Source organism: Xenopus laevis, chromosome 2S, assembly GCF_017654675.1.
Source record: "Xenopus laevis strain J_2021 chromosome 2S, Xenopus_laevis_v10.1, whole genome shotgun sequence".
Taxonomy (NCBI): Eukaryota; Metazoa; Chordata; class Amphibia; order Anura; family Pipidae; genus Xenopus; species Xenopus laevis.
Window position 1 is genome coordinate 127,902,187 of NC_054374.1, and position 16,654 is coordinate 127,918,840.

Here is a 16,654-nt window from a genome sequence, read left to right on the forward strand (position 1 = left end):
TCCTTTATATTTATATCTTTTCCCTATTAAGAACATTGGGATCAGCCATCATCTTTACAGGGCAGATGGCAACCCTAGCCATGACCCCACCTATGCCTATATCGTTATCACATTATTCAGCATGCATAGGGTTGCCATCTGGCCTGAATATTACCAGCCTGGCCGGTAAAAATGATGGCTGATCTCAAAGTTATTAAGAGGGGAAAAAAAATAAATCTATAGGAAGGCTGGTATTTTTTCCAGAAAAGGTGGCAATCCTAAGAATGCACTGGCCAGTAATCTCACTAAATAATAATTGGCCAGAAAAAAAAAGAAAAAAAAAAAAGAGGTTACGTGAAAAATGCTATTATAATCTGAAAGTACAAACCCATAAAAGGGTGCAAGAGTAGCCCAAATCTGTCAACCGTTGGGTTGGTATTTCGAAACCACAAAAAAATAAAATACAAAAGTCACCGAACTTGGCATTAAACCCACTGCCCTGATAACAATGCACAAGAGGAAAGATAGAACTAGATCCTCTAGATCAGTGATCCCCAACCAGTAGCTCACGAGCAACATGTTGGTCTCCAACCCCTTGGATGTTGCTTCCAGTGGCCTGAAAGCAGGTGTTTATTTTTGAATTCCTGGCTTGGAGGCAACACTTGGGGCACCAGGAGGCACATTTACTAAGGGTCGAAGTGAATTTTCGGATTTAAAAACTTCTTATTTCAAACTTATTTTTGGGTACTTCGACCATCAAATAGGCCTAAATTCGACTTCGATTCAAAGTAAAAAAAAGTTCTATTTAGAAAATCGAAAAACTGTCTCTTTAAAAAAGTTCGACTTCAACACTTCGTCACCTAAAACCTGCCGAATTGCTATGTTAGCCTATGGGGATCTCCTAGAGCCTATAGCCAACATTTGGCTACGTTTTTAGAAGTCCAAGTAAAATCGTTCAATCGATCGATTAAATCGTTCAAACAGTTTGATTAGAAGAATTTCAACGTACGATCGAACGATTTTAGTTTGACCGAATATGGCCAAATTCGATTAAAAAAAAAACTTTGAATATTGAAGTAATGCAATTCGATGGTCGAATTTCGAAGTTTTTTACAATTCGAAATTCGACCCTTGTTAAATTTGCCCCCAGGTGTACTGCCAAAAAGAATCTCAATGTAGGTTGACAATCCACATTACTAAATGTGGGGCTACTAAATGGCCAATAACAGCCCTTTTTAGCAGCCCAAGAACATTTTTCGTCCTAGTGTTGCTCCCCAACTCCTTTTACTTCTGAATGTTGCTCTAGGGCAGGGATCCCCAACCTTTTGAACCCGTGAGTAACATTCAGAAGTAAAAGGAGTTGGGGAGCAACACAAGCATGAAAAATGTTATTGGGGTGCCAAATAAGTGCTGTGATTGGCCATTTTGCAGCCCCTATGTGGATTGTCAACCTACATTGAGGCTCAGTTTGGCAGTACACATTGTTTTTATGCAGCCAAAAACTTTCCTCCAAGCCTGGAATTCAAAAATAAGCACCTGTTTGGAGGCCACTGGGAGCAACAGCTGAGGGGTTGGAGAGCAACATGTTACTCACAAGCTACTGGTTGGATATCACTGCACTAGTGGGTTGGTTAGCAATACCAGGCAAATTTGCCCATGGACAGTTACCCACAGCAAACGGTCAGCTATTGGCTTTTTCAAATACTGTAGCTGCAGGTAGAACAAAGAATGTAAACAATTTGATTGGTTGCCATGTGTTACTGCTTATTGGGGCAAATTGTGTATTGTATTGTATATTAGCTGATTGAAGAATAAGTAATGCAATATACCATTGAGTATTTAAAATGCATTTTATTTGTCCTTTAAAAACAAACCAAAAGAAGCAAATGAGACGTGTCTTACTTGCCCCATTTCACATAAATTATATACATTTCAAAATTATATTCAATACAAAACATGCCACGTACAAGTTTTTATTTTCATTTTTTTTTTAAAAAAAAAAAAAAGGTTATAATTTTATATTTTCTACCAAGGACAAATCTTCTGTACAGAATTCTCACCGCACAAATTACAGCTCCTCATAGAATTGTCAATAAAAAAATGGAAATGGCAAAAGAAGTAAATATATATATATATATATTTATAAAATGAAAACCGAATATTTGCAAGTGAAGACCAAAATTAAAATCAAGCACAGCAATGTAAAGTTTTTTTTTTTTTTTTTTTTTAATACAAGCAGAAAAAAAATCAAGTATTTTAAGCTTGGGTCTGGATTATATTTTTTATATATATATAAAAAATAAAACCTGTATAGGGTATACCTAAAAGCTACATTACTGTATTTTATAGCTATGATAATCTAGAATCACTTTTTTGTCGGCCTCCATTGAAGAGCCCGTTGCTCTCCCAGAAGATTCACTGTTGAAAGATGCAGGGAAATGGGAGAATGAGGGGCCATTTCTTTAGAGATTTGAAGGGTTTTCATAGTGTCCAGTGGTTTTTCTTGCTAAAACGGTGCTGACTATGCACACCATTATGATTTTTTTTTTTTATTTCTTTTTTTATTTTCTTACATTTATTTACACGTATCTTTCCTTTTATTTGTACAAGTTTGCAGCTTTTAAAACAGTTGTGGAAGCAGCTTGTATTAAAAAGCAACAGCACTTAATTACCTCTCCTATTCACACAATTTTTGATTTTAAATGCCCTTGGCCTATTCTTGCCATCAATCTTTTTCTGTGCACTTCAAACATAATTGCTGTGTCCGTTATTAAGGTTAACATCCGCAGACATGTGGCTGTGGGGACGAGACTAGTTTCACACTGCTATGATACACACACAAAAAAAAGATTTCTTGCATTTAAAGCACTAGGAGGCTAAAACAAAAATGTAGCTTGGAAGCCAAAAGGATTGTGACCTACTCTATGCAGAATGAGTATGTGGACAGGCCACACTTTCCAGGACATCACTAGTGCTTAATCATTAATTGTATACCTTTATTACTGTAAGTCGATAACTGAACATTTCAGGTATGCAAACCCCAGGAATACCATGCCAGTCATAAAAATTGACCCTGTACTTCCCTCACACAAGGTTTTAATTAATAAATATAATTACATGTATAAATAAATAACTCCCTTTCACCTGTTCCCACCCAAGCACTGTGCTTTTTTTTTTTTTTTAAAAAAGGGGGGGGGATCTAAGAATAAACCCAGAAAAAAAAGCAGCAGCTTTAAAATAATGCATGTGAGGGAAATAAGGAAGGATGGGTGGGATAGACAGCAGTACATTTCAAAAACCAGGTTTTTTTTAATTTTTAATTCACCTCAAAAATATATACTACTAGAATGATCTGTAAATTGTATATTGGACTTAACAGCTATACAGTGTAGGGGAGTATTTTAATGAACACGCAGCTGCTACAAAGGATTCTTAATTCACACATCCATACAGTCACATACACACAACTCTACCGTAATAGCATTATCCTCTACCCCATATCACAGCAGGCTTTTCTCAAACTCTCAAGCTACATATATTGAGAAGGATGAGATTATTGGGCATGGAATAGGGGAGGAAATGTGCCGTGGAGGGAAAGCGGGTGGTTTGCAGAAAGCATGTCCCTCAGTGCACTTTTGCCTGCTCAAAGCCCAATTCAGAGGCCATGAGACAGGCCAAAAAGCTTCAGAAAGGTATCAGTGGGAGAGCTATTCATTGCACAACTCCAGTTGAGCTGTGTCACTGTTCATGAGGTGCTATCTATTATAGCTTGCCATAGGAGTGTCACATATACACAATACTATCCAACAGGCAGTTGAGGTAGGTGCTGGCAGGTGCCTCCGGGATTGGGTAGCTGTGACAGGCAACAGTCTTTGGGACTGTCTCTTGGCGCTCGCTGAAAGCATCTCCTGTGCTCTTTGTCTGCAGGCTCATGTGCTCTCTCTTGCGCTCCGAAGGTCCAGTAGATTTAGGATTGTCAAACTGATTTTTTTTTGTTTTACATTTCTGAACGTCTCAACTCAGAGAAGTCAACAGAATTTATTTATTTAAAAAAAAAAAAAAGGTTCCTTACTCCATAGACCACTTGTAATTTCGATGAAGGAAGGATGCTACACATACACATCTGGTTGATCGTATGCAGTGAATGATCCTCAATCAATTTCTTCTGCTTTATCCCATTCACCACAAGAGAGATATCAGACGGGTAGTAATGCTCTCTTGGTAGCCGTCACTGTACTTGCCTTACTTGCTTTAGAGGCAGAGGGTTACACCTGAGTCCTGCAGCCATTATCAAGGAAGGCTTAAATAGCAGATATGGGGGCGAGGTGATGGCAGTGACACTTATAAAGGTATCCTGTACTCTATCCCCAGGTTCTCTGCAAAAGGGCAGATGTGCAGGATTATTAAGAGGCATTCAAAACATCTCACTTTCAGTTCATCCATTTCCGGCAATTCCATGCCCCACAGTGACAAGGGATCTTGTGCTGATCATCCTCAAAGTCAAACTGGTAGTCGTATGTAAGCTGCAAGGAGAAAAAAAATTGCATTTAAAAAAAGACTGCAGGGTGAAACTTTTTCCCTCTGTTCTATAATAAGACATTTATTATTATTATTCCCCAAACACACCTCTTCTCCTCTAGGAATCCTGCGACTGGAAATGATAATGATCTTGTCCTCTTTGTCAAAGGTGACTACCTCAGCAACACAGTTGGGGGCGCATGAATGGTTAATGTACCTTAAATAGAGCAGAAAGAGAACATTTAAGAAATTACCATTCACTCTCTATCCTCCAGCCTGCTATCATTTTATCCCATTAACACATTAGGCTTACCTGGCTGGCCCACCAGTAAGAGTGGCATCAATCACATGTTCATTATTGATTCGAAACATATAAATGCCTCGGTTCTAGGTGAAAAAACAAATATAAATAATGAATATTTTCAATTTGCCACAGTAACAAACTATGCACCTGTTTTGTAAGCAGCATTATACTGTGGTATGTTTACCGTTTTAAGAAATGAACAGAAGGATTTTATCCTTTACTGTTAAACTTTCTACCAATTTATTTTCGTAAAAGTACTAATAGAGGCTTCATTTTTTACACAGAAATCAGAAGTCATAAAATTGCACTACATACAATACAGTTGTGTTCAGAATAGCATGTTTAAAAAAAATCTCAATATTATTATAATAGCTAGTATTTCCATAGATGCAAATGCAAAGGAAACATTGCACATATTTTCCACATCAAAACATGAAGAAAATGTATCAAATTTGTGTTATTCTCTTACTGAAAGTGAAGAAAAGGGAATATTAGGCTGTTCAAAAAAAAAAAAATAGCAGTTTGCATTCTTTTTTTTACAAACTCAAACATTCACTGTATAAACTAAAAACTGTTTTTGCTTTCCTTTGAATGACTGAACTAATATTTAGTTGTACAATCAGTGTTTCTGAGAACTGCTGCACATCTGTGTTACATGGAGTCCACCAACTTCTGGCACCTGTTACATTCCACAATTCTTCTGCATTTCTTGCTTTTGACTCATTTTTGATGTCACCCCACAAGTTTTCTATTGGATTAAGGTCCGGGGATTGGGCTGGTCACTCCATAATATCAATCTTGTTGGTCTGGAACCAAGATGTTGCTCATTTACTGGTGTGTTTGGGGTCGTTGTCTTGGTGAAACCATTTCAAGGACATTTTCTCTTTGGCATAAGGCAACATGAGCTCTTCAAGTATTTTAATGTATTGAAACTGATCCATGATCCCTGGTATGTGATAAATAGGCCCAACACCATAGTATGAGAAACATCCCCATATCATGATGCTTGTGCCACCATGTTTCACTGTCTTCTGTGTACTGTGGCTTAAAATCAGTGGTAAGGGTCATCTGACAAACGGTCTGCTGCCCCTAGACCCAAAAAGAACAATCTTGCTTTCATCAGTCCACAAAATGTTGATCAAAGAAGGTCTAATAGTTACCTGTGAGTACTGTTGCAATCTTGAACAATCTTGCTTTCATCAGTCCACAAAAATGTTGCGCTATGTCTCTTTAGGCCATGTGTACGTCTTTTTATGTTTATCGGAGGCTTCTTGCTGATAGCTTGGCTTCGCATAGGAGTCTATTGGCAAGAAGCCCCCGATAAAAATAAAAAGACGTGCTGAAGAAGTTGTTACAGTTACACATGACTGGCCTTAAGAGAAATAGCGCAACATTTTTGTGGACTGATGAAAGCAAGATTGTTCAAGATTGCAACAGTATCACAGGTAACTATTAGACCACCTTTGATCTTCCTGGAGCTGATCACTGGCGGAGTCTTTGCCATTTTGGCTATTCTTCTACCCATTCAAATGGTCATTTTCCTTGTTCTTCCACATCTTTCAGGTTTTGGTTGCCATTTTAAAGCATTTTAGCTGAGCAGCCTGTCATTTTCTGCACTTCTTTATACGTTTTCCCCTCTGTAATCAACTTTTAATCAAAGTACGCTGTTTTTCTGAACAAGGTCTGAAACAACCCATTTTACTCAGATTTTTAGAGAGAAATGCACTATAACCAGCATGTACAACATTTGCTTCTTCCTTCCTTAAATAAGGGCCGTAATTGACAACTGTTCACAGAATGAATGACTTCACTAATTGAACTCAACACTGCTATTATTTGGAACAAGGCTCAATCAATGATTCAATTACACAGAATCAGCAGCATGTCATGTCATGACTGTTGTTTTTCTATAACTCTACTACAACTACTCGTAAATTATTTGCCATGTAGAAATACGATTTTTACTAAAAAACATTTAAAAAATTGCATTTAACAAACTAACTGCTTTCTGCAAAAGGCCAAGGTGCTCTAAATGCCCGCATGTCATAGAACTTAGGAGAGAGTTTGTCTTATTGTCTTGCAAAGGCTTTTTGCACATTATCAGTCAATAAAATCAAATGATTTTAAATACGACATGGATAAGATCAGTATTTGTTACTTTTCTTTGCTCACCTGTTCTTCATAAATCTTTTCACGTCTGTTTGCCACTTCATTCCTGATGATGGTGCCTATATACTCAATGACCATGGTGTGCTTCTCGAGGTCCTTGGCTGCGTACAGTCCCAAGCCTTGGATTCGTGAACGAGCTAGATATACATTGGTTTTCCACTCAGTTTTGAGTCGTCGGTACTGGGATGATTTGGAGTGCACAAACTGCTTGCTGTAGGGCGTGTTTGTTTCCCCTGTAAAGGTGCTCTGGTAGGCTTTTGACATACTAGTGCTGTTTAGAGTGTGTGGCCTGGAGAGAAATTGTAAGCACAAGTGTTTTGTTAGCATGGCAATAAATGTAAACACACACAGAAAGAGAGAGAGAGCGTAGCTTTGATACATGCACAGTCTCGGCCTAGTAACTAATAGATAGGGATGCACTGAATCCAGGATTTGGTTGGCGATTCAGCCTTTTTCAGCAGGATTCGGCCGAATCCTTGTGCCTGGTTGAACCAAATCCTAATTTGCATATGTAAATTAGGGGCAGGTAGGGAAATCACATGACTTTTTATCACAAAAGAAGAATTGTTTCCACTTTTCCTTTCATGCCCCTAATTTGCATATGTCAGATTTCAAAATTGAATATAAAAAAAAATCTGTTTGCACTTTTGAAATGGATTTCAGTGCAGAATTCTGCTGGAGCAGAACTATTAACGGATTCATTTTGAAATTTTTTTTTCCCATGACAGTATCCCTTTAAGTACCTAATCACCTTCATTTCAACCAGGGGCCAGCTAGGAATCACACAAACAGCTCTCACATGCATCTGGCCAATTTTATTGTACCACAAGCCACTCTGGTATAGTAAAATTAGCTGTGTGCTTTAAAAACGAGTGCCAATTCAATCATTGTATGATTATAACCCAAGATAGATTGCACAGTAAATTATGAAAGTGAATTCATAGTCTATTTATGTGATGCCCATAACATTAAGATAGTTGGCGCATAAAGCAGAGATCAAGATAACCACAGAGAAACCAGTACAACTAGCATCAGAATTTAATAATCAGTTTTGTAGCATAAACTTATATTATATTACAGGCCAACCTAATTTTCTGCTTGATAATTTGTGACGAGCCCTAAGCTTAGCTTCTCAACAGCTGCTAAGAGCTCACGGAGCATGTGAGTGTCACAGACACTTTCCAAGATGGTGATCCCCCCTGTGACAAGTTTGAGGTCCTGGATCATGGCTGCTATTGAGAAGCTGAAACTTTAGGCCGGTGCAATAATTTCAGTATATTAAATATGCCATTTTTCACCATATTCATATTTAGGGTTTAGTTCTCCTTTAAATACCAGCAATCTTAAAACCAAAGAAATCCCCTATACGCATTTACATACAATGATTAAGTCTACAAATTTGAAAATAATGCCCCGTAGAAAGCATAATATTTTGATTAAAAAATACAGATAAACCATAACTGATATCAGGGGTCTAAATGTTCTGAAGGCAACATGCACAAATATATTTTTAGTGCAGCTCTGAAACTGTATGCACAGAACATAGGGTAGGACTGAAAGTTCTTAGGTCTCAGAACACATTTTCTGTGTTCTCCAACTGTTTGTATGTATTGCTGTAATGACTTCCGTCTGTGTCACAAGTGCATGCCAAGGGATTAAAGACATTGTCTGCTCACACCAACTGTTAGTTGGGCAATTTGGGCTAACCCATAAGGGAAGAGACACGGTCAGATTTGGGGAGATTAATTGCCTTCCCCTGCCTTCCTGCCAGCTAGAATGTAAATCGCCAGCGGGATGGCACTCGGATCGCTTTGTTTTCTGAAGCCGCCCAAAGTCACCTCACGAGGAAATTTCGGGGAACTTCGGAAAACAAAGCGATCCGAGTGCCATCCCGCTGGCGATTTACATTCTAGCCAGCAGGAAGGCAGTTCTGGGAGTTTAGTCGCCCCCCAAAGAAAAGGAGATTTGTTGCCGGGCGACTAATCTCCCTGAATCGGACCGCGTGTCTCTGCCCTAAATAGGGATATTTCCATAAAGGTAACAAAATGCTGTGTTGCAATATGCTTTTCTATACGCAGGCCACAGTTGCTGTCACTTATGTATCATTCTGCATGATAAATTGTGTGAACGTTTGCACTAGAATTTAAGAAGGCATAATGAGTGACCCATCTAATATAAGACAGTTGCATTTGCTGGAGGAATATGAATGTTGCACTACAGGATAGTACAACTGATGACTGGAATGTTTTTAGAGCATTTTAGACATTTTAAGAAACAGAATGGACTGTGCCATCTTTGTGATGGTGGGGAAAAAAACATTAAGGGCTTACCGTTTGTAATGGGTCATGATCTTCGGCTCAGATCTGGCACAGCCAGTTGGGTTGATCATGAGGGGCAGCTCCATTAAAGGATGTTTGCCATAACGGAAGAGATAGTTCTGGCAATTCTCTACTCCTGGCAACTAAAAGGCAAGAAAAAAAAAAAAACAAGCTCAACACACTGGTAACAAAAGAAATACCAGAAGTAGCAAAAAAGGTGAAATGAATCAAACCATATAAGATAAATAAAAACCTTACATATAGTATGGCAAAATGAAGGATATCCTATGCCTTACTTACAGATTCAGCAATGCGAAGCACTGCATGCAGTGTCAGCCCAAACATATCTTCTCCTTTCAGATACTCTGGGAAAAGCCGAAGCATTCCAGTCTCTCTCCTCATTCGTGCTACAGGTTCAGCAACTCGATTCCAGAGAGCTGGAAGATTGTTGATTAAAGTATAAATAATTTTTGTGGCCATCCTGGTTCTGCAAAGTTCTTACCACATTACAAATCACATGCAACTTGATTCAGCATATGTGACTTGATTCACTTACAGTTCACAGATTAAAAGTGTATAAGTGCATTGCCACCTTTGTTTCCATTATTAGCGATATAGAGTGTGTTTAGGTATAGGTGCAACTTCTGTGCTAAATAGACTGACCATTATCCTACGAGTGGTCCTCTAATGAAGATCGTTTTGAGAAACCCCTTACAGAAACTCTACTATAGTTTATATAAACAAGCTGCTGTGTAGCCACGGGGACAGCCATTCAAGCACAGGATACGCAGTAGATAACAGATAAATTCTGAAGAATCCCATTGTATACAACAGAGCTTATCTGTTATCTGCTGTGTATCTGGTGCCTTTTCTCCTTTTTCAACTTTGAATGGCTGCCCCGTGGCTACACAGCAGCTTCTTTATAGAAACTATAGTTGTGTTCATAGTTGTTCAGAGCATTTTAAAGGAAAACTATACCCTCAAAACGAATACTTAAGCAACAGATAATTTGATTCAGCATCTCTGCAGCAGAATAAATTAAGTTAACCCCATAAGTTCCAGTAAGCCTGCAGGAGAGATAAGATCAACTCAGCATTTATAGGATTCATTCAATCTTTCTGCTGCAGCTGCTACTATTGGAGACAGCTCACTTATGCAGCCTGCTTGGTTCAACTGTACTAGGCGTCATGGAGGAACCTATATGTAAACCTGCTAAAATATAATTATGTTAAATAATATTTAAAATAAAGGTTATATCCAATTAGCACAAATCCACTTAACTTCAGTGCTATAAACACCGTTCTCTATGTTGTGCAGCCTCCCTTTCTGTGTGCTGCCGAGTTCTTTATCTCAGACAGCATTTACCATTCACATTAACGCAACACATGTAAAGATGACTGTTTTCAATGACATATGGAGCCTTTGCAGCATTACCATATTCCATAAACTATTATGTTAATTTTTATTGCATGCTCCACCTAACAGAATAAGGTAGAATCTATTAAAAATGTTTTATCTTTAATTAGTACATTTGCAAATCAGTCAGGCATAATCTTTCAAACTGCATTAAGGCTTTTTGATTCATGGCACTCACCTTGAGGGGAGGAGTCCGTGAGTATCACATCTTCATAGCCGTACTCAATAACTTGGACAGTGAATTCAGGGCGGCCATTGTTGTCGCACACTCTGCACCGATAACAGCAGCGACGATGACTATGCCGCATACTCCAATAAATTCGCGTTGACTCATATCCCACAGGGTAGAGGGCAGTTACACTATGGAAATCCAGCATTTGGTAGGGGAGAAGCTGGCCAATGGCATGGAAAACAAGTCCCCCAACCCTAAACATGTGGATGCGATCTCCTCGTTGGATAATACTAGCAATTTGATTAATCTCATCTCTTTCAATATATACTCGTCGGAAGACAGTAAAAAAGCTCAACTCCTGCTCGCATGGCCCCTTCAATTTGTGCATCGGACATAACATAGTCTTATCCTTAAAGAACATACACTTTGCACGGATAGCACAGGCAAAGTGATACACATTTGGGCAACGAAGGCGGTTGCAGCTATTGGTGGCTCCAGTTTTCTGGCACAGACTACACTTAGTAAGCAATCCTCGATGAAGAGCAACTTCCACATTTATAAGTGCCCCACCTTGCGTCTCATACACCTCTGTAGACCACAGCGCACAGTTAAGATGCACCCAAAGATCAAGGTCCAAATTAAGCAACCGACCTGGTCCATCAGTAGCTCCATCACCTTCTTCATGGCAGAAGCAGCATTTGCGAAGGTCTGGAGGTAAGGTTTCTGGCCTTAAAGTGGTCCCTAGTCTCTCTATTACCTCACATATTTCTTTTTCACAATGCCGTGAGCCAATTTTCTGAAACGTGATTAGTATATGCAGTCGCTTCCAGCGAACACCTTTCCATTTTTTAATTCGTGGCTTAGGCTCCTCAATGTCATCTTCTGGTGGTCGTGCACGTTGCTTAATTGTGACCATGTCCTTACAGTCCTCTTTGTCTGGAGACATAGGCGGAGGAATAGGTAATGGTTCAAGAGGCAATGGGGGATCTGGTTCAGCAGAAGGTTCTGCAGGGGAAGCAGGAGATGGAACAAAAGGAGAGGGTGGAGGAGAAGATACTTCAGGTAACACTGGAAGCTGGCGCACATCTAAGTTAGAGACATTATTCACATAATAATGATGTGCAGTATTCTCAATCACATTTTCTTCCTAGAATTGGAATTTAAAGAAAAAAAAAAGTAATGTGATGGCCCCTATGCTTACTGCAAACACACTATATTTAATATCAGAGCAACACATACCTGTGTTAACAGAGTAAGAATGTCCAGTTCATTCTTTAGTGTATAGCCAGGAAGCAACGCGTCAAGCTTTTTCAGCCAATCTGTACTGTTTTCCATTTTACCCAGTTGAGATTTTTCCTTCTCTCCTTAAAATTAACAAAGAACAACTGCATCAGTTCATAAGATAAATTCTCTGGAATGCACGGGACATAGCGTTTCCCGACTTAGGGATCACAATTTAAAGGAGACATAGAATAAATTAAAAAACCCTAATTTTGTAGGCACTTATAAGTAATACATGTTGTTGCTTTTACATGGTGCTAAAAAATGTACATTATATTTAAAAATAGTCCCTTTTTTAGAGCTCCCTATGTTCTCTGGTCCCTGTCTGTGTTTCAAATGAGGGGTAGGCGTTTCCTAACAGTCCCTGCCATGTAGGACTGGAACAGCCAATCACAGCCCTGCAGTCACACAAGCACAGACAGGCTTCAGTTCCTTATCAGGTCCTGCTAGTTGCCGATTGGTTCCTGTCCTACACGACAGTGAGCTGAGAGACACCGGCTACCCTGCACAGCCTGGGAATTTAGGGAGCAGGAAGTGGAAGAGAAGGGAGGAATTATTAGGGTTTTTGCAGAAATATTCAATAAATCAGCCTGAAACACTACTTTTTTAAGCACAATTTTTATATATATATATATATATATATATATATATATATATATATATATATATATATATATATATATATATATATATATATATATATATATATATATATATATATATTCCAGGAAATGCCAGCACTCTCGAAAAAATAAATAAATTTGCCTGGGTGCGCGATCAAAAGATAAGTCATACAAACCAAAAAAGGATCAGCACTCACAGGGCTTAAAAATAGAATAAAAATTTTTTATTAAAGAGCTATGGACTATATAGAAAAATTGTGCTTAAAAAAGTAGTGTTTCAGGCTGATTTATTGAATATTTCTGTGGGTGTGTGTGAGAGAGAGATATCAGAAAGGTCTGACCACAAAAGCAAGGCAACAAGCATTGCCATTTAACTTCCATAAGCATCCAATCTATATGATACACAATACTTAACAACACCTGTTACTTACCATCAGTGGATGCATCTTCAGGCTTCTTTACCTCTACAGTACTTTTGAGACCCCTCTCTGGAAAAAGAACTTCATAGGAACTTGGTAACTTGATACTCAGCAAATCAGCAAATGCTGCAACAACACCATTCAGACTCTACAGGTGAAGAGAACAAAATTGAAATTGTGAATATTGTAGAGACACATATAAATGGAGCTATGCAGCTTTTACCATACTTTTACCTTAGCTGCTGCCGCTGACACAGTGAGCATAACAGACACTTCGCTGCCCTTTGACTTTACCCATGAAACCGTTCCCCCAGCAGAATTCACAAGAGCCTCCCCAGAATGCTCTGATATAGCTTCCAATTTTTCAGCAGACTTCACATCTGGGAACACTGTTGCAAAATAATCGATCGGTGTTAGAGGAAACATCCATTGCAAATTTATATCAACATTTATGCAGATCACCCCTCCTACTCCCTTTATATACCAAAAGTTTAAAGAGATACTTTGATCCAGGGACTGGTCCGATTGCCATATTGGAGTCAGGAAGAAATATTTCCCCCTCTGTGGCAAATTGGAGAGATTTCAAAATTGGGTTTTTCCTTCCTCTGGATCAACTAGCAGTTAGGCAGGTTTTATGTAGACTTAAAAGGTTGAACTTGATGGGTATGTGTCTTTTTTCAACCTAACTTACTATGTAACACAGGAAAATGCCATGGACATTGGCACTCATTAATGAGGCTCTAAAAAAAAGTCTTGAACTAACTTCTTCATTGACCCTGCAGTGGTGACATAGCCATAATCTACCAGTACTACTACAAATTAATGTATACAAATTGTCTAACAGATACTTGTGAGACAGTGGATACAAGAAAACTTTTAAAATATATAAAATGCCAATGCAGTATCTAGGTGACTACTCTTTATTGATGAATTTTTACTGTTCCATCCAGCAATCCTCAGACAGAGGACGAGGGTCACAGGAATGCTCCAGCAAATCACAGTATATATTATCTAAATTTATCTTAAAAAAAAAAAAAAAAAGCAACAACTAAGGGGAATTTACTGGCTAATACCGGTTTAAGTTCTACAGAACTATTACAAGATGTCAAGCAGCTATGTGTATAGAAATAGCATGGAATCCAAATATTTTAGAAACTGTTGGGGGAAAATCTCTGTGCGCTCAGAACTGCCACATGAAACCATCACCTGAAGAGGAACATATAAGCACTAACCTGGTATGGAGCAAAGAGGAATAAGGGGTATGACCGGAGACAAAGCTCTCTCTTCCTCTTCTTCCTTTACTTCACAGAGTGTAGGAAACCTTGGAGTTTCTTCACCAAGAACACTCTCTGGGGAGGAAGCTGGCACAATGCTATCAGGTACATCATTTTCCTCATCACTCTCCATTCTGTAAATATTATTGCCAGATGTAAGTAATAGGTACAGAGATATCATTCCAGCAAAATAAACCTTTAGGCATCCTCTTTAGAGAAAGGGTTGGTGGAAAAATGTAATTGACATTTATAGGACATATTATATGCACAAAATTACAACTGATTTGGAAAGCCTTGTGTCCCTAAAGTGTGCCAAAAACAAACAAGTATTATAGGTATAAATAAATAGATATAAAAAGCAAAAGCCTACAGCAGTACAAAACTGAACTTTGAAATCAGTGCAACAGAAATAATATTCTGTTAGGAATAGAGATGCACCGAATCCAGGATTCGGTTCGGGATTCGGCCAGGATTCGGCCTTTTTCAGCAAGATTCGGATTCGGCCGAATCCTTCTGGCCAGCCGAACCGAATCCGAATCCTAATTTGCATATGCAAATTAGGGGCGGGGAGGGAAATTGCGTGACTTTTTGTCAGAAAACAAGGAAGTAAAAAATGTTTTCCCCTTCCCACCCCTAATTTGCATATGCAAATTAGGGTTCGGATTCGGTTCGGTATTCGGCCGAATCCTTCGTGAAGGATTCGGGGGTTCGGCCGAATCCAAAAAAGTGGATTCGGTGCATCCCTAGTTAGGAAGGCTAAAAAGGAATGCCTACGGAAAAAAAAAACAGTGTATATCTCAGTGTGTTCCATATCTGTTTGACGGAGGGCTACAGGAATACAGGCACAGTAGGAGGATGACCAAGATAAAGCGAGGAAGGACAGGGTGTGAGGAGCAGCATGTGAATTCTATGCATGCGGTTCTCTGGGGCAGGGAAATAACCAGAAAGAAATTTTAAGTCTTTTGATCCTGCACAAAAAGATGTAGAAACTCACATATTTGAATTTCTAAAACTAGAATAAGAGATTTATTAAGCACAAAAAAAAAAAAACATAAAAAAATAGATAAAAAAAGCACATACGAAATGAAAAAAAAAAAAAAACACCAAAAAACAAAACTTGAATGTAAAACGTTGGAGAGTTCATGTAGAAGTCAACAATAGGAGCTGCCATAGCAAAAGCAAGCGATTTTTAAGTGATCAGGTTTTCACATTTGAGTTGTTTATTTTAATTTGAACAGAATGCAGAGCTTGCACTATAAAGTCTTAGTAAATATTAGTTTGCTTTCTTACCGGACGTCTTCACATTGATTGTGTGGAGGGGTAGGTAATGCGGCCAACAGGTCCAGGCTACGTTCAACAGTACCTTAAGAGCAGAGTTATTATTGATTATGGAACATTTAAAGCTAGGATATAATAAACATAGCTAGAGCATGGACAAAGCCCACACCAGCTACCAAAGTAGGTAGTGTTGCATGTTTTGACGCAATATAAAACCAGAATCAGGTATAAAGAATAAATTAAAGTAGAGAAGGCTCTTCAGAAATCATTACATTTTGAAAAGCTCACCTTTCTTATCCTCAGTTTCTGCACTGCTTTCAGCTTCTTTCTTTGCATCACTCAGATCTTCTGCCGCTGTAACCCCATTAACCATTTTCTGCTGCACAGAGGGAGGTGGAGTGGGTGGCAGCGAGCTTGGAGGTGTAGGAGGGTTACTGAGGTTATTCTTAAAAACAAAACAAAGTTGTGAGCATGATGGACATAAAATAGAGAAGGTGCATTATGAAATGTTTACATGGGTCTCCTTTAATTAACATTTATTGGATTCCGCAAATCAGACCACATACCTTACTAAGCAGCTGTGTGTAATAGTCTGGAATGCTCTCCAGGGCTCCACTGCCAAACGATCCTTTAAGAGGGCATTTACCATTAACAGGGCTGTTGCTACCAAATGGAGAAAAAAGGCTGAAATTGGCCACGATTGAAGGCTCTACAAGTGGTAACAAAGAAAGTTCCTACAAAATAAAGATAAGAAATATTTCTTTACTAGTTTTATTATATGCATCATGGTATACATATACATTGCCTTGTTTAACTGAAGTAGCTATGCAGATTACTCCAGTCCAATCGCTTTACGCTTATTACTAGATCCTGTACATCACGACAGCCTTCATGCATGTAAAG

At 38.7% G+C, this 16,654-nt stretch overlaps 1 protein-coding gene across 1 annotated transcript in view; it reads right to left on the reverse strand.

Annotated features, from left to right (window-relative positions):
- Window positions 1-1,815: 1,815 nt before the first annotated feature.
- Window positions 1,816-16,654, reverse strand: part of kmt2d.S (lysine methyltransferase 2D S homeolog) — a 93,622-nt gene continuing 78,783 nt past the window's right edge. The window contains exons 42-55 of the mRNA XM_041584753.1: window positions 16,318-16,485; window positions 16,040-16,196; window positions 15,764-15,836; window positions 14,432-14,607; window positions 13,434-13,588; window positions 13,212-13,347; window positions 12,116-12,240; window positions 10,883-12,023; window positions 9,589-9,725; window positions 9,301-9,431; window positions 6,974-7,259; window positions 4,811-4,884; window positions 4,606-4,714; window positions 1,816-4,502 (exon numbers count right to left, since the gene is read on the reverse strand). Of these exons, the coding sequence (XP_041440687.1) occupies window positions 4,410-4,502; window positions 4,606-4,714; window positions 4,811-4,884; window positions 6,974-7,259; window positions 9,301-9,431; window positions 9,589-9,725; window positions 10,883-12,023; window positions 12,116-12,240; window positions 13,212-13,347; window positions 13,434-13,588; window positions 14,432-14,607; window positions 15,764-15,836; window positions 16,040-16,196; window positions 16,318-16,485 (2,961 nt within the window). The 3' untranslated portion in view covers window positions 1,816-4,409. The remainder of the gene's footprint in view (window positions 4,503-4,605; window positions 4,715-4,810; window positions 4,885-6,973; window positions 7,260-9,300; window positions 9,432-9,588; window positions 9,726-10,882; window positions 12,024-12,115; window positions 12,241-13,211; window positions 13,348-13,433; window positions 13,589-14,431; window positions 14,608-15,763; window positions 15,837-16,039; window positions 16,197-16,317; window positions 16,486-16,654) is intronic.